Source organism: Coenobita brevimanus, chromosome 98 (genome assembly GCF_032717465.1).
Source record: "Coenobita brevimanus isolate Jiangsu-jjx chromosome 98, ASM3271746v2, whole genome shotgun sequence".
In the NCBI taxonomy this organism is placed as follows: domain Eukaryota; kingdom Metazoa; phylum Arthropoda; class Malacostraca; order Decapoda; family Coenobitidae; genus Coenobita; species Coenobita brevimanus.
The window spans coordinates 4,651,665-4,674,303 of record NC_137051.1 but is presented as its reverse complement, the minus strand read 5'-3'; the positions used below and the strand labels follow the sequence as shown (position 1 = coordinate 4,674,303).

Below are 22,639 nucleotides of genomic sequence, written 5' to 3'. Positions count from 1 at the left end.
CACCAGCGTACTGAGCCGCCCCCACAACACCAAAAGATACCATCAGGCGAATTTCTAGTATAGCGCTATATACGGAGCTCCTTGTATACTTTCTAAGTCAGTGTATTTGTTTATGTTCATTTAAGTCACCGTATTTGTTTGTACTCAGTGACTGTGTTTGGAAGCCGACTTACTGTGTTTGTTTTTATCACTTTTTTACTTTTTGAATCACCGTGTTTGTTTATGTTTTAGTTGTATAATCTGACTTATTGTGTTTCTGTTCCTAGTTCTTGTGTGTGTGTGTGTGTGTGTGTGTGTGTGTGTGTGTGTGTGTGTGTGTGTGTGTGTGTGCGCTTTTTGTAGTGTGATTCACTGTGTTTATGTCTAAGTTTGTACCCTTGGCGTTTTTCATTCATATTCTGTCAACCCCGGGCTTACTCCTGTCACACACACACTTGCCCTTCCTGTCACTGTCACACCTACCCTCGTTCACATACCACTCTCTCTCTCTCTCTCTCTCTCTCTCACACACACACACACACACACACACACACACACACACACACACACACACACACACACACACACACACACACACACACAGACACACACACACACACACAGTTTTACTTTTCACTCACACACACCGACTACTGCTACACTTTCTACTAACACCGTCATCCACATTATCTCGTAGTTGATCTCGCGTCCTTTTGGCCCGGTGTTCGCTCGCCGTACCAGCACCTCATCCCTCGCTCATCACCACTGCACATCACTCAGTTTATTGTGACGCTTTGAGATGCCAATATGGTTTTGCGTGTTTATAAATTCCTTCTACCTGAGGACTTGGTTGTTTGTGCTGTATGTGCTTGCTGCTTGCTTTTCCTACTCACTCTCTCTCTCTCTCTCTCTCTCTCTCTCTCTCTCTCTCTCTCTCTCATTGTGCTACAGTCACTTACCTTTACAGTGTGCTGGGTCAGCTGATGGGTCAAAGAGAGAGAGAGAGAGAGAGGGAGGGAGAGAAAGAGAGAATGAAAATGATATAAGTGAATGCAAATGAGTAAGAATGAATACAAGTGAGTCAGTGTGTAAGTACGTTAAAAGTGTGAGTCAGAGCACAGGAGTGAGAGTAAAATTAATCGACAAGTGAGAGAGATGGAGTGAGGGCAGGCTGTGTTCTCTTCAAAAGCTGAACTATGACTGCCTCTCTCTCTCTCTTCCTCCTCCACGCGCCTTTTACTACCGCAGTTCCCCTCCTGCCTCCCCCTCCTACTTCTCCTCCCTTCCTCCAGTAGCTTCTTGTTCTCTCCCTCCCCTCCCACCCACTCTAACTTCTCTCCTTTATTCCTCCCTCCCCCCCCATATTTCACCCCGCCCTCTCCCCCATCTCTTCTTTGTGTCCCGCCGTTCACTCCTTCTCTTTCCCACTTGCTTTTCTCCCTCTCCTTCCACTTCCTCCCTCTTTCTCTCCTTTTTTCTATAGCTCTCTCCCTCTCGTCGCCTCTCCCTCTCCTCACCCCCCCTTCCCTCGTTTCTTTACCCCTCGCTCCTTCCGTGCTATCTCTCCCTCTTTCTCCATTTTCTTTCCCCCTTCCTCCTTACTTTCTTTCACTCCCTTCTTTTCTCGCTTCACCCTCTCCCTCCCTCCCTCCCTCGCATAGACTTCTGTTAACTTCTCTCCCTCCCTCATCCTCTTCGTCCCTCTTTCTCTTCCTTTTTTCATCTCTGTTTTTTCCTCCTTATTTTCTCACCATCCTCCTTTCTTACCAAACTCTCCTCTTTCCTCCAGTTCGCCATATTTCCCTCCCTCCTTCCTCTTCCCTTCTCTTTCCATCTCATAAATTACCTCCTCCCTCTGATGTTTGTGCGCCTCATACGCACTTTTTCTCGTTCATGTAAACTTTTTCCCTCCTCACATGTTTTTTCCTCTCCCACTCCTGCCCTCTTTTTTTTCTTTTCTTCATTTTCTTTTCCTTCTCTCAGTCCTAGTTCTTTTATCTTCCTTCCGTGTCATCTCAATCTCATTTTTCCTTCCTTCCATCTTGTCCTTCCCACATGTTGCCTCGCTTCTCCTGTGTATTTCTTCCTTTGTTCAGTAAATATTTAGTCTCGTAAAAAGAAAGAAAAAAAGAAAAAGAAAGAAAGAAGGTGAGAAAACGCTTTAGAATATTTTTTGCGAATTTATTATCTGAAACTTAAACACTGGCTTCTCGTCTTACTCTTTATTTCGTTGCCCTCCTTGTGTGTCAGCTTCCTTCCTTCCTTCCTTTCTAATCTCTTCATCCTTTCTTTGCTATCTCGTCTTTACGCTCTCCTTTCCCCCTGCTTGCATTATTCTTGCCTCCTCCCTCCCTTCCTACCTCTTTCCTCTTCCTTACCTATCCACCATTCCCCTCTGCACTCCCTCCCTCCCTTTTTGCTGTCTTCTCTTCACGCATTTCTTCCCCGTTGCTCTCCTCCATTCTTGCCTCCCACCCTCCCTGTCCCCCCACGCTCTCCCTCTCGTCCCCGTCCACCTTTTCAGCACATTCTTATCCCAGTATATTTAATCTATCTTTTTCGCAAGCACTTTTACCGCCATTTCATCAGGCAGAGTTTATTTTTCACCATTCCTCTTCTCTTTCATATCCATTCTTACTTTCTTCTGTTTCTTCTTCCTCCTCCTTTTCTGTCCGTGTCTCTTACTATTTTTTTCCAGTTACCGCTCTATAACGGACAGCTCGATACAACGAACCGGTCTGTTGTGGTTTGCTTCCCTTTGTGCTCCTTTTGTACGAGTACCTACTTTTTCCTCTACTTTGGACATACCATCGTTAAGTTTTCCATTTCTACACTCTTCTCCCCTTACCTCCCTTTTTTTTAATCATCCTTAATTTCTTTATACTTCCCTTCATTCATATCTTAGTCTTTCTTTTTCTACATTTCTTCATTACATTCTACTTTCATAGCCTGCTTCATTTTCGCTACAATTAGTCACAAAATATCCTTCCTTCCTTCTTCTTCTCTCTCTCTCTCTCTCTCTCTCTCTCCGCTTCCTCTTTCCTTCCTTCCTACCTTCATTTCGTCCCTCCCCACTCTCCCTTCCTTCCCTCCTATCCTGCTACCCTTAAACACCAGTATATTTCTGTCTGTTGTCATGCGCCTTATGAACTTTGTTACAAACGCTTTGACTGTCCTTTCTTCATGAGTACCCCTTTTCTTTCTTCCTTCCTCTCCTTCCTCCCGCTCCCTCCCTCTCCCTGGCTCCCCTCCTTACTGCGTTCTCTCAGCATTGCACACCATTGTATTTCAGTCGCTATCATGTGCATTGATGTCTTTGTTGCAAGCATCTTTACTGTCCTTCCTTCAAGCATATTATCGCTTGTTTACCTTCTGTCATCACTTTCCCCTTCTCTGTTTTCCTTTTCCCCTGCTTACCTACCAATCTATATACCTGCCAGCCTGCCTTCCTATACCTACCTACCTACCTGCCTACCTACATTCATTCATTCCATCCTTCTTCCTTTCTTCAGTCCTTCGTTTTTCATTCCTTCTTCTTTCTCCCCTCCCTCCTTCCTTCTCTAGCTTCTCATATCAAATACCTGTCAGTATATATTTTGGTCCTCCCATCATGTCTCTTGTTGTGTGGACCTGCCTTTGTTGCAAGCACTTTTACTGTCCTTTCTTCAGGCGCACCATTCCCGAGTTAGTGTGGTAGTGTGGTATGTTAGGTGTGGTGTATTAGTGTGTTAAGTGCGTTAGGTGTGGTGTGTTAGTATGGTAAGAGTGGCAGGTGTGGTGTGGTAGTGTGGTTGATTTGTTAGATGTGGTGTGGTAATGTGGTGTGTTAGGTGTGTCGTGGTAGTGTGCAATCCTGGTGTGGTAGTGTGTTGTTTGTTGTGGCCGTGTGAAGGGGTGTGATTGATGGTGGGGCATTTTGGGAGTACTGGCTGTGTTTTTTGGGGGCCCCTCTTGTGGTGCCAGCGTTATTGTGTTATTTACAGGGGGTTGGGGGACTGCCAGGCATGTATACCGCACGCACTCGCTCCCACACACATACCGGTACCATTACACACACACACACACACACACACACACACACACACACACACACACACACACACACACACACACACACACACACACACACACACACACACACACACACACTGCGTGATAAATAGACAGATAGATAGATAGACAGTCTGATATGTAGAACGTACTTGGTTCCATGCACTCAAGTTTCGCAGTTTTCTCATCGCATTTGCACAGCATTCATTCATACATCTCTCACTCACTCTCTCACTCACTCACTCACTCTCACACTCGTTCGGTCTCATATCTCATACATTCTTGAACTCTTACACCTGTTCCCCTTCTTGTCACTTTCATTCTCACACCATTTATCAACTGTGTAACTTACTTTCTCACATTGTCACCTATTCTTACTCCCCCCCCACCCCGTTTTTTCCCTCCTCCTACCACCCCTCCGCCTGCTATTCCCCCCTCCTCTTCGCCCACCTCCACCCTATTCTCTTTCTTCCTCCTCCCATTTTCTTCCTTCATTTCGTTTTCGTCATTTTCTCCCAATCACTCTCTCTCTTGTGTCTCTTTTCCTTATCCACTCCTCGCTCCCCATACCCCCTCCCTTTCTTCTGCTTCCTCCAGCCTGTTTCAGTCCCTCACCCTCTTCTCCCTTCCCCTTGTCATTCCTCCTCTTCTCCCACCTCCCCTTCCCACCCTCCCTCACTCTCCTCTTTTCCCATTCCATCCCCTCTCATTTTCCTTCCCTTCTGCCCACTCCCTCCTTCTCACTTCTCCCCCTTTCCTTTCACCCTTTCTCGCTCACTCTTCCTCTTCTCCTCTTCCTCCTCCTCACACCAGCTATCGTCCCTTCCTACACTTCCCCCCAGCCCTCTCACTCTTACTTTCTTACCTCAGCAGCGAACGTAACACGGACCCCCCCCCCCTCTCTCTCTCTCTCTCATAGTTTTATAGTGTTAGATATATTTAAGAAAAATCGTGTCACATTATTTTTACATGTTTATTAGAATTAATTTAGTACAGTAATAAGCGTATAAATCCTTAATCTAATCATTGTAAATAGTAATCAGGTTTATAGATTTACACAGCTTAGCCACAGCATAATAATAATAATAATAATAATCTGTAGCAGAGTATAACAGAAACGAGAAAGGATCAACAAGTTTATGAATGTCACCCCCGTAAGCCTAAAAAACAGCAAACAAATAGTAGAGAACGGTAACACAGAATAGTAGAAAACGGAGACAGCCAATCCCTTCTTATCCCTTTGGGGCGCTGTGGTAGGGTCAGAGGCCAGACTAACTTATTCTAACTTACTCCAGATTACTTAAGCCTTAGAAGGCCACCCTACGTCCCTGGCCTTGCTTTGCGTGAGGGAAAATTGCGGCAGCCATTTGGATTTGAATCATGGCTTATTAACCCCACTCGAGATACAGGATGATACAGCTGTGTCATTTGTTAAGAACCTAAAAAGACGTAGTACGGTTTAAACCAAACTACAAACGTACTATATTCTTATGACATGGACTTAAAAATAAACATAGTGCGTTCAGAAGAGATCACGCCAAGAATACTGTAATTTTCAAGAGATCACCTGTACTACAGACATTCATATTGTTTTGTTTTTCACTGACCACAACATCCATCACTCATTAGTAGGTGTAGAGTCCAACCTTTAAATCATGGATGCATAATAGAAGCTGAGATTCGAAAGTTAAAAGGAAAATTAAATCTTACACATAAGAACCTAGAGTTTAACACACACACACAAAATAACAAAACAAACGGAGTTCAGCCACGAAATTCAGAGACCATCAACAACAACAACAAAACGGCTCTGAATTTGACACTGAAATATTGAGTCTAACATGAAAACTGAACTCAGAAAAAAATATAGAAAAATAGCCAATCCAGAGACCGCTATCAAAATTAGGTCTGAATATAACTAGGTATTTAGAATCCTTCATAGATATGAACTCTAACAAATAAATCGAACTGGAAATTTCAGAATACCCGGTATACGTATATGCCGAAATTTTGGAATCTGTTATGAACGTGGATGTTGAGTCCATGAAATATCCTGTACAGGTATATGGAACATGAGAGTTTCAGAATAAGTATTTAAAACTTACTTTGTCATTGGAACTGAGTCTAAAAAGAACCTCGATAAATTTGTCTGAAGTTTAACATACAAAATACGCCAGCTCCCACACCAGAACTGTCTCCATCACTCCGAACGCGTCTCCTCTTCCGGGCTTATACTCTTCAGGAACGCCTCCGTCTCCACGCGCTTCAGGTTCGCCCTCCTATCCATTCCTTTCATGGGGCTTCCCTCGGGCTCCAAGCTGAAGATCTCTGCAGACTCCTTCAGGATGGGCAGGATGGGATGGACGTTTTGGATGAAGACGGGGAGGTAAACGCTGCCCTCCTCGTACTCTTTCTTGGCCTCATTAAGCATCGCCGCACCCATCTCTAGGAGGGACATGGCTGGGGGAGGGAACAGGAGGGGGTAGGAGAAGGAAAGAATATAGGGAGAAGGGAGAGATTTTAAGAGAGGAAGGGAAGTGTTTTAAGAGAGAGAGGGGGGGGGGAATAAACAAGAAAAGTTAAGTAAAAGCCAAAATCAGTAACAGATTGTTTCATATAGGCCTAGTTGTTATTTTATTTAATGTCCAGTAATAATTCGAAATGTCTCCCCTTAGCTAAAATAGTTTTCCCGCAGTACAAATGAATTTTAATGATGTCATCATATGAAAATTGTTAAAATTGATCCCTTCATATGAAAATTGTTAAAGTTGATCCCTTCACTATGAGTGGTTTCTCGTAAAAAAAAAAAAAAAAAAAAAAAAAATTATGATGGTGGCATGGGCTTTACAGAAGAGGTGCTATCTTATGTAAAGCGGGTACAAAGGAGTGTGATAAAACCTTCCACTTAGGTCCACCGATTTCACGTCCAGATGAACCTGGACGAAAGGGCTTTCCTGAAAACCATTTAATATCGTCTGATTGTTACAAGAACACGTTATATTGTCGTACGAAGTGGCTGAAGAATTAACATCAAACCATTGTTGTCACCGATAACCTCTGAATATGATGTATGTCAGGAGATTGTTGATGAGAATATTAGTGTATATCAGCTGCACAAATAACTAAGTACAGTCACGGTCAATAGTTCTTCCCTACTCACGTCCACTTCCAGTTGCAATAACCCAAACAAAACACGAACTTAGTCCAAGTCCGTGAGAGATGTAAGGAATAGAAGCCGGGCACTGCAGGATCTCATTCCACCACGTAACCAATAAGCTAGAAAGAAAACTCCACTTGACCACCAGGCTACACAAGCTTTTTATACCTCATTGCACAAGCGTCAGAGTTCCGATCGTACTAAATGAACTCAGATGAATGATCCCCCCCACCTTTCCTCAGGCAGTGAACAAACAGTGCTCAAAACATTTCTGAACAACGGTGTCGTGAGCAGGGAGGAACTCTTGATGGCGAGTGTACAAGTGAGTCCTAATGGCAGTGATGAACCGAGGATAGTGGCTGTCGTGGTGGTGGTGTTTTGGGGGTGTCCTGGTGATATGCTGTGGCACTCCCTATGTACTGGTGAAATAGCCTATGCGGTATGCGTGTGTAGAATTATAAGAGTACATGTATATACTGTATACATACACATTTCACGTTATATAACCATGACTTTCGTTGGCGATGTGACTTGGCAGTGTGCATGTACTAGTGCAATGTACACGTGCACATAATTAGCCATGTGCACAGAACATGTACAATAGATACTGGTTACACAATCACATACAAGCATCAGTGGTTTAAACAATGGAATTCAATAGTTGACGTAGACGAGTATGCATTACGATGGGCAGAGATAAAGAAGAAGCATTTTTTTATGGGTCGAGGTACTAACATCCCATTTGCCATGACCACATTTACGTTAACATTCTACGTAGTGTTCTAAATGATAAAATGTTGTTGACCTCTGAACATACCAGCAGCTGTTTCTTTAGAAAATGAGCGTTATATTGTTAATGCAAAAGAAAATTACGTGTAGAACTAACGATTATATTTGAACATTAAATGAGGGTAGTTAGCCACAGTCTCCAACTTAGTTTCCTTTTTGACCTATGAACTCTTTACAAGTACTCCCTGTCTCACTCCAGTTGTAATGAATTATAAGTTAATGCTCCACAAGTGCAATATAATAACATGTAATCTGTATGCATACAAAAATACCAGGGTTGTTGCATTTGCCACGTGGGAATTGCGTCATGAATCGTGAGTCGCGTTTTATTTTTTATTTTTTTCCACTGGACATCGTGTTGTGGATGGAAGTATGGTGGAGGTGCGGATTATTGGCGATTTTGGCTGTAATACCAGACGCTCGTAAATATATAAACCTAACTTTCTTCTGTAACTCTACCCTTCACCATCAGTATGCAACAGTGATTACCGGTATATGAAATATTTTTAGAGAGTCGTCTGCTCAGGTTTAAGATTCTTCCAAGAATTATTTTTTTTCTTTTAAAATTATTACTTAATATACCACAGTTAAGTGCAGGGATGGTTAGATTAGTTTCGATCAATTATTTGAATTTTGTAGGACCAAGGATCACCACAACAAACCACTGCTGAGTCCTAGAATGATGATAGTGTCGGTGTGCTCTCCCCCGTGCGTGGTGAGACGAGGAGAGCACCCCTCATTCCTTACTCACGCCACAACAGTCAACTCATCCAGTTCTCTCCTGGTGTTGCCCACACTAGAAGCCGACCAGAAGCCACAGTTAAAGCTTGGATATATGGATGTTCCTGTACTAAGTGTCTACTCTCATTTGGTATCATTGTTGGCTAGATAAGCTGTTTGCAAGTATGACAGGTAAGAAGAGTGGCAGTAAGGGAAGCATCGAGTACTGTAGGCCTGCAGAGAATACAGCATTGTGTAAGATATGTTAATAATAATTGGAAGTGAAAAGACTAATTGTTGGCGTAGCGTTACGAAGCTGCACACGCCATAGTTGGGCGCTTCCCTTGTGTGTGTTGTGAGAGCAGGGGTTTTATTCTCGTCAACTTAGGATTCTCCCTACCACCTCTTCATCATCCCTTTATTTTTGATTATGATATGTTAATAGCATCTTGTAAGTTACTGATGCAACTTTTTATGTATAAAGAAGATATAAATAACAAACAAGAGCATAAAGGAAGGTGCAGTGGGCGGAATAAATCACCAAGGTCAAGGTGTTAGAAAGCTTCCCAAGCTGACAAGAACGTAGACCCCGGACGATAAGCTACTTGCCAGACGTGGACCGTCCCTGTCTGCACGTGGTGGTTGAGCTTCACTCGTCTGCCACGTGAAGACTCCTTGCTATCACCTACCACACCTACACTGGCTATCCTCAGACACTGACCTTAAACTGACACAATGGGGCCCTGGTGACCCTAAGGGATCCTGGAGACTGTACCGTCCTGGCGACCTAACGAGGCAGTGTTGACCTTCGCCTCGGTCATGTGTGCCAGGATGCGGGCAGGAGGATTGTGTTAGCGGGAGTGGCTGGGCGTGGCGTGGCTGCCTCACCTCGGCGTTTGTTTAGGCCGGGCTCCAGCGTGGTGTAGAGCGCTGTCAGACGCTGCCACAGTTGCCTCTTCAGCTTTAGGGCTTTGTAGGATTGGTCGTTCCGCAACTTGTAGAGAGTCATCTGTGCCACCTTCATCCACATGTAATGAGTCGGATGAAACTCCTCTTCCACTTGCGTCAGCATGGACGCAGCCTGCTTGTACGAGTTGCCACCAAACAGGTCATCCATATGTAGCCGCCCTGTCCACTCCTGCACTCCCTCCCGCACCTTGGCGTCGCTCACCTCCATGTTGCAGGTGGGGCATATCCAGACGATCTCGTCCAGCCACCGCCTCGGCTCCAGGTAGCTGCTACTGCACTCCGGGCACCTTGGCGACGAGAAATGCGTGCCAACCTCGGTTGGGTCACTGCAGCGCTGGCACTCACAGGCAAAGTAATAGGTGGTGGTGAGAATGTTTTGGCGCTCCCACAGTGGCTGAGTTGTGTTGGTGTAGCAGATGCACAGCGCCTCCCCAGGCTCTACACTCGCAGTTGTCCGTGCTTGAATGACATTGTCAGTAGTGAAGGACAGATGTACGTTAGGCAGGCATGAGTGGTTCATTAACCTCACCCGTGGGTACAGTGCTCTCAGTTTCGTATTATATGCAGTGCGAACTTCAAGACCATTGGTAGAGATTGCACCTTTGACCAGGTTAACTTGTGCAGGAGGATAGTTGAGTTTCAACACGTCCAGGATGTACTGTACTGTGGTCACCTGGAGAGGTTCCTGGTTTGCCACCCGCTGCTCAGCGTGGTGGGACATAGCCAGTAGCTCCTTCCATGCCGCTGGGTTTTGGTCTCTCAGCAGCAGGCAGCGCAGCATTAGGATGATGTCATAGCGAGGTGTCTCACCAAATGCGTTAGGTGCTGCTATGTGTTTGGTGTCTGTTGCGAGGATGGAACACTCGCCCTGGTGTAAAGGTGAGGAGGCACACTCGGTGGAGCACAGTGGCCACCAGCATGACGGACAGCGCGGGATCTCCGGGCCGGGGATGTCGTCATGACAGCCCAGACACAGTAGGGGTGACTCCGCCAGGGGACCCACCACCAGCGGGGTGTCCTGCAGCACCACCTGACCCGCTTGCAGCCGCCGTGACGACACCAGGTACCTGCCGAGAATACAGCCACTTCACTGACACACCAGTACACCTCCAGTGCCACAAGGGCATTGACACATGCTGTTGTGGGAAGCTGAGTTGTGTTTCAACGGAAACATGCAGGATCTGTCCAGGCCTTAACATCTTGTCGCTGCTAACTGCGTATAGTATATGAACTGTCACAAAGCTAAAGTCTTCCAATGGACTGTATCAAAGCAGTGGGGCGAAAGTACTTACTTACGTTTTCATTAGACCGATGTCTAGCAACATGAAACTTCATTTTTTTTTTTTTAAGGAATAACGTTATTACGTCACAGTGGTGTGGGTAAGCATAAGACTTTTATATAATTATAAGTTATAATGGTCACAATAAAAATATTAGTAAAGTGAAAGCACTGTTTACATTTTTCACCCAACAAACAAAGAAATATTAGTCACAACAGGGATGTCACAAGCAAAAATGAAGGGTAAGAAGACACGAGTTACATTTTTTTCATTTTTAAGGGCTGTCTCCAACTTTCTCCAGAACATGAATTCCTTGCCTCCTGAGATTTTAGAATTTATCTGTTGTCCGGGGCTGAGATTCAGTAACAGACCTGGAGCCATACCCCTCACGTAGCTAGGATTATGTTTTTCCAGAGAGAGAGAGAGAGAGAGAGAGACTCTGGGGAGATGCTGCATCCTCCTTATCTTTGTCCTTACTGCAAAACTAGAAGCCGATCGTAGGTTGTCAGTGAATCCCACCCATAAACTTGAACACACCACCATGAGCACCAGTACAAGGACACCAGTACAAGAGCACCAATACAGGAACACCAATGCAAGATCACCAATAACACCAATAATACAATGAGTGTGTAACCTGCCAGCGACGGGGGACGAGATCACTTTGAACGGCAGACACTCCTGACGGTGCTGCGGCCAGTGCTGTCTCTGGTGTTCCTTTCCGCAGTAGTGCACCATGCCGCACCCGCTGCACCGCAAGTGAGCCACACATTCACACACGCCGCAGGGACCTCCACCTCCGCCCATGCTGATGCGGATCTGCTGAGGAAGAGAAGCAGGTGAGGTTGGTGAAGAAAATTGATAGTTTTCCCACGTTCATATTTTTCTTTATAAGTTCCCTTCACCCTGTTTATGGATCTTACCGTACTACTAAAACGTGATTGGTCTCTCTCTCTCTCTCTCTCTCTCTTTCTGAATATGCGGGAATGGAGAGGGTGTATAGCACAGCACAAAATTATGGATACCAAACTCTGAGAAATTTATTTTATGGACTTGCAAAAAACACAAGCAGTGTATCCATGCATCTTCAATTGATCTGATCTTTTTTTTTGGCCCTCTCTCGTTTCACTTTCTCTGCAAGGGTGAATTTACGGTAAAAAAAAAAAAAAAACGAAAACAAAAGGAAAAAGAAAAGGGAAACTGTACTGTTGGGCGTATTTGTTTATTTAGTTATTCATTCTTGATCCTCGACTCTACCCAGATTGAGCCTTTTCTAACTGGAGATGTTGTATATAGTAAGTTTTAAGATTTTCCCCTTATTTTCATTACTGATACAACTTGGTGACTTTTCCTAAGCCATATAAAATCGTGTAAGAGTAGCAAGAATATTGAATAGCAAATTATCCGTGGGACTGAAAGGGTAAACAATCAAGCAGACAAATCAAACAGTTAGGTAGAAACAAGCAAACAGTCTCTGGGCCTGTCACCTGGATGGCTCGCTGGCTAGGTTTGTTGACGTTAGGGATTTTTAGCACCCAGTTCCCCTTTCGCACCTTTCTCTCCAAATTATTTTCCTTCGCTTTATTCTCATTCGTCCAGGTGGTTGTGTGTGTGTGTGTGTGTGTGTGTGTGTGTGTGTGTACGTTTAGCACACACACGTACACACACATCTACAGCCGATTTTCGCCAGTATAATTATGAGATCTTTCTTGCTCACTGACGTAGCAGAATTCAGGGACACCGCCGAGAAAGGAAAGCTCAGTCGGAAAAGCGCCAGCAATTATAAGTAAACCGCAATATCAAGAAAGATGGGTTAAAAAGAAAAAAAAAAATCTGACACTCCCATCATAGAAAACTACTGCGCGAAACAAACTTAGAGGGTAACTGTAGGAATGTGAAAGGTCGAGTTGTTGGTGTCCTCTTAAATGGACGTATTTATCCAAACATAGACTGTAAGTTTATCACAGGTGTTTCTCCAGCTGCTCTGACAGGGACTGAAGGGAGAGGAGGTAGGGAGGGAAGTATGATGGGGGAAAATGAAAAATGGAAATAGTTAACAGAGAGAGGATGTGAGGGAGGGAGGTGGGGGTGGCGATGGAATTATATGCACAAAAAAAAAAAAAAAATGTTGACACCATAGTTTTGAGAAAAAAAATAAAAAAAAATGTTGACACCATAGTTTTGAGAGAGAGAGACAGGGAGAGAGAGAGAGAGAGAGAGAGAGAGAGAGAGAGCAAGAAATAGTGACGTTACCAAAAAAAGTAAAACATGAAAAAACAACCATCAAAACTATAAAAAAAAATAAAATAAATAAAAGGTGGAAAAAAAAAAATGTTTAACTTAGCCTTGGAAGGAGACGAATATCAAACGAGTTACTAGCAGACATTAAACGTTACCATCTGCTTTCTCCCCCACCCATGTCGTTAATCATCCACCCCCCCCTCTCGTTAAATCCCCCCAACCACCACCTGTCCTTCCAGATTATTAGTTTACCTGGGGATGCTGAGAACTGGGATTAAAACTGGGTTAGGGACGAGAAAAGGGGGGATTAAAAGAGGGCATTATAGGGACGTGATTTGAGCTTCGAAATTACCTACTCGTTAGTTAGGCAGGGACGTGATTTTAACTACGAAATTACCTACTGTCTGTTTAGGAAGGGACGTGATTTTAACTGCGAAATTACGTGCTCTGTATGTAGGAAGGGACGTGATTTTAACTGCGAAATTACGTGCTCTTTAGTCAGGAAGGGACGTGATTTTAACTACGAAATTACATACTCTGTAGTTAGGAAAAGACGTGACTTTATTGGGTAGGAATAGACGTGATTTTGCTTGGAAACAGAATTCGAGTTGGATTAAGGACGAAAGAGGGGGAACTAGAAAGGGGGCATCATTTTAGTAAGGACCTTGAATTTAACTAAGGAAGTATGTGTGTTAAGTTGACTAGAAAGGACGCGACTTAATTGGTTAGGAATGGACATCGGGTTTTGCCTGAAAATTAGCTGCTTCAGTAAGGAGCAAAAAACACATCGAAGCATGTTTTAGTTTGGTTACGATGTGGCGGTACATAGTAGGGAAGCGATTTGATAGTGTAGTTAGAACGGACATAACTAAAATTAGATTAGGACGAGTTTATTGATTAGGAAAGGACTATTTTTAAATCTGTAAAAATGAAAGATGCCTTCATTAACCCTTTCAGTGCCAGAGATCTTGTTTAAGCTGAAGGAAATCGTCAGAAGGCAAAAATAAAAGTCGGCGGAACGAAAAAAAATAAAATAAAATAAAATAAAACTGTCCAGTGACTGACAGGTCTGAGTTGAATTTGACATCTGTAATGGATAAAGTGATAGGTTAATAAGTTTGTAGAGGCGAGATTAATGAGAGACGGAGGAAAGGAAGAGCAGAGAGGTGGAAGGATAAAATGGGATGATATGTGAAGGCAGGCGGCGTAGATTGGCAGGCGAGAGTGAAGGCGAGTAGTGATGGAGGTGGCAGGTGAAGGCAAATGTGTTCCAACCATCGTGGATAGACTCTGTGATAAAGGCGTCTTGAGGTAAAAGTGAAGGATTTAGGATGTATAAAAACGTTAATAGCTTTTTTATTTATTTATTGTTTTTTTACATCCTTCTTATGACCTGTATTGCCAATAACCTGTACAGGCACCTGAGTAGTTGAGACTGATTTGTACTTTTGCGCAGTCAAAGCAAGTAAGATTTTGTGCTTCAGTTGGTCTGGGTATCCTTGTAGGTGATGTGCGAGGTGTAGGCAGCATAATGTAAAATATCTGAGCCTTTGCATACGATGGCTTTTGGGTTGTTAATGGGTAAAGCACGAGGAATATGTTCAGTTTGCCCCTTTAATATTTCTGAATCATGATCAGAAATATTTAAAGGCGAGGCGGCCACGTGGAGTGAATGGAGTGAGTGTTTGACTAGGAGGAAGCGAAAGTGGAGTGGTTGGAAGAAAAGGCAGACCAAGAACTAGGCGAGGCTGGTGATTGGTGGGAGTAAGTGTCGTTAATAAGCATTCAGGTACAGACAGAAATACGTAGAGGTCATTTTATGGAAGCCATTCCTCGATGGACGCGGTATCGGGCACGAGATAGGAATATTAAAATACGAAGTGGGCCATATCATGTACCGTATGGACACTGCATATTACGAAGAGTGGATGTCGTTCACTTTACTATAAATCTCACGTCAAAATCTACCTGATTGCTCGAAGTATCCCAGATTATCGGCGTAGGATTTGGAAGCAGAAAGTAAAGGATGTTACTAGCTAAGGATGGCTCAGAGCTGGCATTTATAATAAGGATAATGGACAATACAATGTTATGTCAGACTGGGATACGATTGGATGAAATGGTTCAGTTAGGGTAAGGTAGGTAAAATTAGGTTAGGGTTGTTTAGGTTTTGATGGGACTGGAATGTGTAGGGTACAGTAGTTATAGTAGCTTCTCCAGTCCGTCGGACTGAACGGGTTGGGTTAATTATGACAGGGCAGGGTGGAAGAGATTAGGTTAGACTGATGTTTGAAGTCTGAAGCACAACCACTCCCTGTTAAGCTGTGAAACATGATATTACGTCACCTCTGAATAGAATTAAGGTATATATATAAAATTGTTGCAGAGGGTATATGAATTCGTGGAAAGAAAGTAACCTAAATAATAAGCTTATCACTGTCCTGTAATCAGTTTTCTGTCTTTGTAGCGTTTGTCAGTCGTAATATTAAACTCTTTAAAAAAAAAGGCAGTAGACGAGATGTTTGATCAGTTATTTGATTTAGTGATGGATTTTATGTCGTTGCTGAGGATATTAATGTCACCGAAACTAAAACATAAAGTAGCACATTCACTTACTGCTTTGCCGGGGTCTTCACTTCTCTGGCAGGTTCTTTTTACACTTGCTGATATGCACTCTGTTTTTTCTGCTTTTATGTTCCGTTACACGTCTTTCACTGTTTTCTTTTCTGTTGAGTGATATATAAAGTGATTAAAACAGGTCTAATTGCTATGATGAGGGGGAGAAATCACACTTTTCGCAGTTTCTTACATTCATACATCTGCCACGAAGTTGAAATCACATGCATCTGTTCTCACTGACTTTCCTTACATTTTTATATACCAATTTGTTATTTTATGCAGTGTTTAGTATATTTATCTTTTGGTGGGAGGGAGGAGGAGGGAAGTCGTAACAACTCACTCAACTAACGCACCTAATGACTGTGTATTAGTCACTGCGCCACTGGGTCGTTTTTTGTCACACGAATCTCCATGTGTTTGTGGATGGACGTGTGTGTTTTCCCTCTGTGTGTGTGTGTGTGTGTGTGTGTATGCTTTGGTCTCTGTTTGTATATAGCGTAGGCGTTGCTTGCATAATGTGTGTGTGTGTGTGTGTGTGTGTTGCTGTGTTAGTGTGAGTGTTGGCAGTGTGTTGGTGATCAGAGTAACCTCGATGTAAGAATAGTGTTTAGGGAGTTCACTTTGCTATGGGAAGTTACGTGTTCCAACTGAGACTTCGTTTGTTTTATTTTTCCTCTTTTGGCCCCGATGAAAGTATTAAAATAGAGAAATAAATAGAAATGCATAGCAGAGAAAGGGTTAATCTAGATAATATTTAACTTTCCACCTGCAAGTTTTTCTCCCAGCAGAATAAAATCGACCGGTGCTAACGAATAAATAAATAAATAATAATAAGAATAATGTAATCTGTACGGAAGTATAAACATAGCATAAGACAATATAATGGATGAGATTCTTTCCCTCTTCACGCTTTGGATTTCTCTCAGCTGACAGGATAGATAGATATATAGATAAAATATTAGTAAGTTTGGTTTTTATTTGTGTATTTTAGGTAGATATAGATGTTATTTTGTTATGTTTTTATTTTACTGCGTTTAATTCGTGTTGGAAGAAATACTTAAAAGATAATATTGTACTGTTTATCTGTGTTAAAGGTGAATGATTAAGTAGGATTTTTAAAGCATAATTTTATCTGGATTTTGAATTATTTTATTTGTGATACTGCGTCAGGCACTACTCTGACCACTACAACTTCTCCCACACAGCCACGACTACCACTACCCTCATCACTTTTCGCACCATGACCACTACATCCACTACCCTCACATCACCACTTCTGTCACCCTTATCACTGCTTGTCACCGCCACCCGTATCATCACTTCCATCACCACCTTTATCGCAGCTGTTATCACCACCCTTGGATCACCACTTCTGTCACCACCACCCTTGGATCACCACTTCTGTCACCACCACCCTTGGATCACCACTTCTGTCACCACCACCCTTGGATCACCACTTCTGTCACCACCACCCTTGGATCACCACTTCTGTCACCACCACTCTTATTCCCATCTACATCACGGGTCTGGTTAGTCTTTTTTTTTTTTTTAAGTTACAGTACGGGCTGAACTTCACTTAAAATTACGTCAAACACGAAATCTGTTACTTAAGACTGGCTGGGATGATGATACCACAGCTGATTCATAGTTTTTTTTATCTTCCTACATTCAGCGGTAAGTATAAGTTATGATTGTAAAAAAAAAGAGAGAGAGAGAGAGGAAAAGAACGAAAGAAAAAAAGGAGGAGTACATTCCTTTTTTTCTCTATCACTACAATTCTTCCCACTAACACTGCCATCACCACTACCAATAATCCCCACTTCTCTGACCACATCCATCACAACCACTACCCTAACCCCCTCCACCACTACCACCCCCACCACCACGGGGACACACCACTCTTCGGCTGGTGGTGTCGGTGGGCAGCTGAAGCCTGAACTGAGCTGACGTGAGGTGAGGCTAGGCTAGTGTAGAGGTTGGTGTGAGGGGCGTGGTTCTACTCTCCCCTCGACCCCCCTACCCCTTTCCTAGCCCCTCCCCCTCTCACCCCTCATCCCCATCACCGTCTCCTTAGTCCCCTCTCACCCCCATCACCCCCTCGCTTCCCTTTTCCCCTCACCTCCCTCAGGGTCTCACTCTTTTCCCCCCGTTTTTCCCCTCTCCTTACTCTCCCCTCCCCCCTGCTGAACCCTCTCTCTTCCCCTCCTGTCACCCTCTTCCCCTCATCTCCCTCCGTTCCACCCTCCTTTCCCCTAGTTGTCCCCTCCTCTTCCACTCTACCCTCTCTCCTTCCCCTCTCCTTCCTCTCCCCTTCCCTCCCCTCCCCTTCCCTCTTCGTCCAATTCACCTTTACCTGTACCCTCTCACGTCTGCCTAATTTGTGCCTCTCCCTCTCCCCTCCTCCTTCCCCAATTCTCCCTCTCCCCCTCCCCCTCAGTGCATCCCTCTCCCTCTCTCTCCCCTGGATGTATATGTAGATCACTATGTATAAGTTTTATGTGTGTACAAATGTATTACTGTTTGTGACCTCTGTTTCCTATTCCATTCACCGATCTTGTGTACGTGAATATGTATATACATATGGTATATATCAGTATGCTCAAACAAATTCCATGTAACTACATACAACAGCACTCTTTATACTCATTGTACAGTTTAATACATGTATTACTGTATATAAGATTACTAATTAGTCCACTTTAAAATTATTGACCAATCACACGTACAGTATATTGTAATCTAATATAATACATTAATAGGCTCGGGAAGATGACTACCTAAGTATCATCTTCCTTTTGAGATATTGTACAACTACTATTTTTATATGTACAGTATTGTGTATCTCAATAAATGTATCAAATTCAAATTCTCTCTCCCCATCTCCCTCTCCTCCCTAGTTCTCTTTCCCATGCTCCCTCTTCCCTTTTCCCTCTATCCCCTCCCTCTTTATTCCCCTCTCCCCTCTCGTTTCCTCCTCTTCCCTCTCTTTTTCCCCTGTTCTCCGTCTCTCCTTGTTCCCTAGTTCCTCTCTCTCTCTCTCTCTCTCTCTCTCCTCCAAGACCTCTTCCTCTCCATCTGTCTCCCCTCCTCCTCGTTCCCTCCCCACCCTATCTTAACACACCTGTCATCTCCCCTACCCCTTCTCCTTACCCCCTGTCCTCCCCCCTTCATCCCCCTTCTTCTTCCTTCCCCTCCCCCTCCCCCTTCCCTCCCACTCCTCTCCACCCACGACTTAATTAATCAGATTTCATACCTACCCTTCCTCCTACCCCTTCCCCTTCTCCTCCTTCCCCTCCCTCCTTCTTACCCTTATCATTCCCCCGTCCCCTCCCTCTATCCCTCACACCCACATTCCCCTCATCCCCCCTCCCCTCACCACTTCCCCTCCCCTTCATCTTTCCTCCTTCCCTTACTTCCCTCCCCCCTCCCTCCTTCAACCTGCCATTAAATCTTCAGTCTTCCTGTCAAATTCCTCCCACCTTTAGATAACCCTCTCCCATCCTCCTCCTTCTCCTCTCCCTCATCTTCTGCCTCCTCCTCCTTCCCCATCCTCTCCTCCCTTTCGTCCCTCCTATTCCACCATCTTCCTCCCTCCTCTCCCTCCCTCCTCTCCTCCTTCTCGCTCTTCCCCGTGCCCTCTCCTGTTACTTCGTCCCCTCTCTCTCTCTCTCTCTCTCTCTCTCTCTCTCTCTCTCACCCAGTCTAGCCTGCCTGTCTGTCTGTCTCGTGGCATCCTCGCCCTACGTGTGTCCACCCTTGCATTCCACACATTCCCTCTCACATTCCTCCTAGCCTCTACCACTTACCCGTTTCTCTCTTTCCCCCTCGTCCGAATTCTTGTTTCCCCCCCCCGCATTTTTGTGATTTTTCCTTCTCTGATTTAGTTTACGCTTTTTCTGTTTTCCATTTATGTTTGTGTTTTTTTATTTTATTTTTTTCATTTTATCTTGGAGTTTAGTGTACGTCTTGTTCCTCTTCACCTTTTTAAAATTTTCTTTACCTGTATGCTTCTCCTAATTTAGTTTGGCCGTTCTCTCTTGTTTTCATTTTATTTTTTTTTTAATCTGTTTTGTCTCCTATGTTGCTAGTGCATATCCTTTATTTATTCCACTCGTATTTAAATTTTCTGGTGGGATTTTCATTCTCATCATTCTCATCACCACCTTTTTTATTTTTGCCGCCATTTTTCAATATTGATTACGTAAAAAAAGAAGAATCTATTATGAAAGGGATTGACTTCTGCAACTACCCTTCCTTTATATATGTAGATAGATAGATAAACAGATAGATAGATAGATAGATATTTCTGTATTAAAAAAAATGTGAGCTGTAACCAGGCCCCCATTTGCACCGGTTACGAGGAGGGGCAGGGAACACGTGGGTATGGGGTTGGTTTCAGGTCTTACCAAGGATAAATGTGTGTGTGTGTGTGTGTTTGTGTTTTACCCACGCTCTCATCTATACTGTAATGATCCAGTTCCTGTATGTTTGTTTGTTACCGTAACACAGCAAAAACGGTGCAACGTGGCGCAATTTTTGTTAGAGCAAGGTACCGTTAAAAATCTTCTAACTTGAAGAATTAAACAATTTCCAGTCCAGTCGGGCCACCGGTTCCCGAGTTATGACTTATTTCTGGCCTGTTGCATGAAATTTAGTCTTTGCCTTTAGTGGAGGGGATGGATTCGTCCTTGGTCCGACATTGAAATTACCAGCATGACAGAAGAGAGAAGAGTGCCGCGTTTGTTGTATTATCACTCTCGCCCTTCCTTCCTTCCTCCCTCCTTATACTCCTACAATTGCATACTGTTATGCTATAGTATAATTTAGTATAACAGCAAACTCTACTGTCCTGACCCCCTTCTCTCTCCCTCTCTCTCTCTCAATAAAGTGCAGATAATATGAATCATCCTGTCACATTATATATTTATTTATCCATTCTTAGTCTCCCTTTGTCCTCTGTTGTGGCTTCCGTGAGAGAGAGAGAGAGAGGAGGGGGGGGGGAGTGCATATGGGAGTAAGTGAGCGGGTGCAGTTTAAGGGACGGGGACAGAATTAGGGTAAAGGAAATAAGTTAATATTTGGAAGGTATGTAAATGGTGATGGTGGTTGGCTGGATGTTGGCGGAAGTGTAGGTGGGGAAGAAGTGGGTGTAGGTGGGGAAGAGGTGGACGTAGGTGGGTTTAAGGGTGGAAAAAGAGGCTGTAGGTGGGTGAGAGGGAGAGACATAGGTGTACCGTTAGTGAGTATGGGGTTTGGATATAGGTGGGTGGGAAAGAGAATAACTTAAATGTGATCAGTTTATTATGTAGGATTATGTGTAAGTGTATGCGTTAGTAGATGTGGGTGTAGGAGAGTGGAATGCCGAAGGTGTAGATACAGGTGTGTGGGCGGTGTAAATGTGGGGGGAGGGAAAGAGAGTAGGTCAAGGTTTAACTGGGAAAATGTGTGTGAGTGGGTGGTTGTGGGTGGGAGGGCGTTAGGTGTAAACAAGTGTGTGAGTAAGTGTAGGTGGGTGGGGAAGGAAGTAGGTTAGGGTTTGTTATTGTGGGTGGGTTTCAGTGGGTGTGGGCGTAGGTGGGATGGTTTAAGGCGTAGAAAGGTTTGTTTGCGGGTGGAGACAGGTATGGAAGAGAGTAAAACAAGGTCTCTGTGTGTGTGTGTGTATGTGTGTGTGTGTGTGTGTGTGTGTGTGTGTGTGTGTGCAGGAGGATGTATACAGCTGTTAGGCTGGGTGGGGAAAGGCTGAGGAATTCAAAGGTGAGCGTGTTTAGAAATCTTAACTAAACACCAACAAAAAATCCAAATAACCTGAACGATGCTTTACGCCATCCATCCAAAAATCCACTATTTTTCCCTATCCCAATCAATCGCTTCCCACAATACTTCGCCCACATCCCAAAATGAATCGCCCGCTCATTCCCCAAGGACCCAGCGATCCCCAGCAATTTATTTCCCGCTGGAGAGGGACGTCAACAAGAAATAATTTAGTCTATATATAGGTCTTGGCTCTCGCTGGTAAATATTCGTGCGTCTAAAATTGGCCTTCTTTATGGCGGGGTGCTGAGGAGAGGAGGGCCTATTGGCTAAGAAGACTCCCTAGCACCTTTTCTTTTTCGATTTATTCTGGTATCTGGTACGCTGATAGGCAGGGTGGCTCGTGAAAAAACTCGTCTGATGGTGTCTTGTGTTGCGAGGACGGCTCAGGCTGCTGGTGTGGGCTTGGGTGAGGCAGTGAGAGTAGAAAATGAAATGATGACGCAGGGTAGACTGAGCCACAACAGATTCCCAGACGCAGTGGAAGAGGAGTGTTGTATAATGACCCCCTGTATTACTATGCGTTATTTATTCACTCCACGTCGATATAAAAGTGCCGCGCGTTTATATAGTTTTCATTGTTTTTTATATGATCCACTTCGATATTGAAAAGACGTAAAGGACATACAAAAAACTAGTAAAGGGTTATATGCAAAATAAATTAAGACGCGCTACACAGCCACCAGTGCCGAGGGGAATGCAGACGAAGGTGGTGATGGTGAGGGATTTGTGTGGCCCCGTCTTGAGAGGATGTGTAGCATTTTTACCAGCGACGCCAGTAGCCAGAGAGAGAGAGAGAGAGAGAGAGAGAAATGGGGAAAGGTGGTGATAGTGAGGCGTTGGTTTTGTCACCATCTTGAGGGGGTAAGTGTAGCCTTTTTTTTTTCTTCGTTTTACATGCCTGCGCCTCCGACAGCCAGGTGTGTGTGAGGGGCGCGTGTGCTGCCTGTCATGCTGGCGCTGTTGTTTCTGGTGCTGTGGGAGGAAATTTATGATTCCTTTTAATGCAGAGATTCTTTTT

At 44.0% G+C, this 22,639-nt stretch overlaps 2 protein-coding genes across 13 annotated transcripts in view; one reads left to right on the top strand and one right to left on the bottom strand.

Annotated features, from left to right (window-relative positions):
* Nucleotides 1-22,639, top strand: part of LOC145414167 (organic solute transporter subunit alpha-like) — an 82,472-nt gene that overhangs the window by 30,738 nt on the left and 29,095 nt on the right. The window lies entirely within an intron of this gene.
* LOC145414184 (SET domain-containing protein SmydA-8-like) lies at nucleotides 4,989-17,757 on the bottom strand. 12 transcript variants are annotated; one of them, XM_080283757.1, is made up of 5 exons: nucleotides 17,701-17,757; nucleotides 15,802-15,911; nucleotides 11,582-11,766; nucleotides 9,584-10,731; nucleotides 4,989-6,489 (listed from the first exon to the last, which is right to left on the bottom strand). In XM_080283757.1, exons 3-5 carry the CDS (start codon nucleotides 11,749-11,751, stop codon nucleotides 6,230-6,232), a joined length of 1,578 nt encoding a protein of 525 aa, XP_080139883.1. In that variant the 5' UTR covers nucleotides 11,752-11,766; nucleotides 15,802-15,911; nucleotides 17,701-17,757; the 3' UTR covers nucleotides 4,989-6,229. The 12 variants fall into 12 exon arrangements, with proteins under 12 accessions (XP_080139883.1, XP_080139874.1, XP_080139877.1 ...); XM_080283748.1 differs by having other exon boundaries at nucleotides 11,582-11,763; XM_080283751.1 differs by having other exon boundaries at nucleotides 11,582-11,763; nucleotides 17,655-17,709.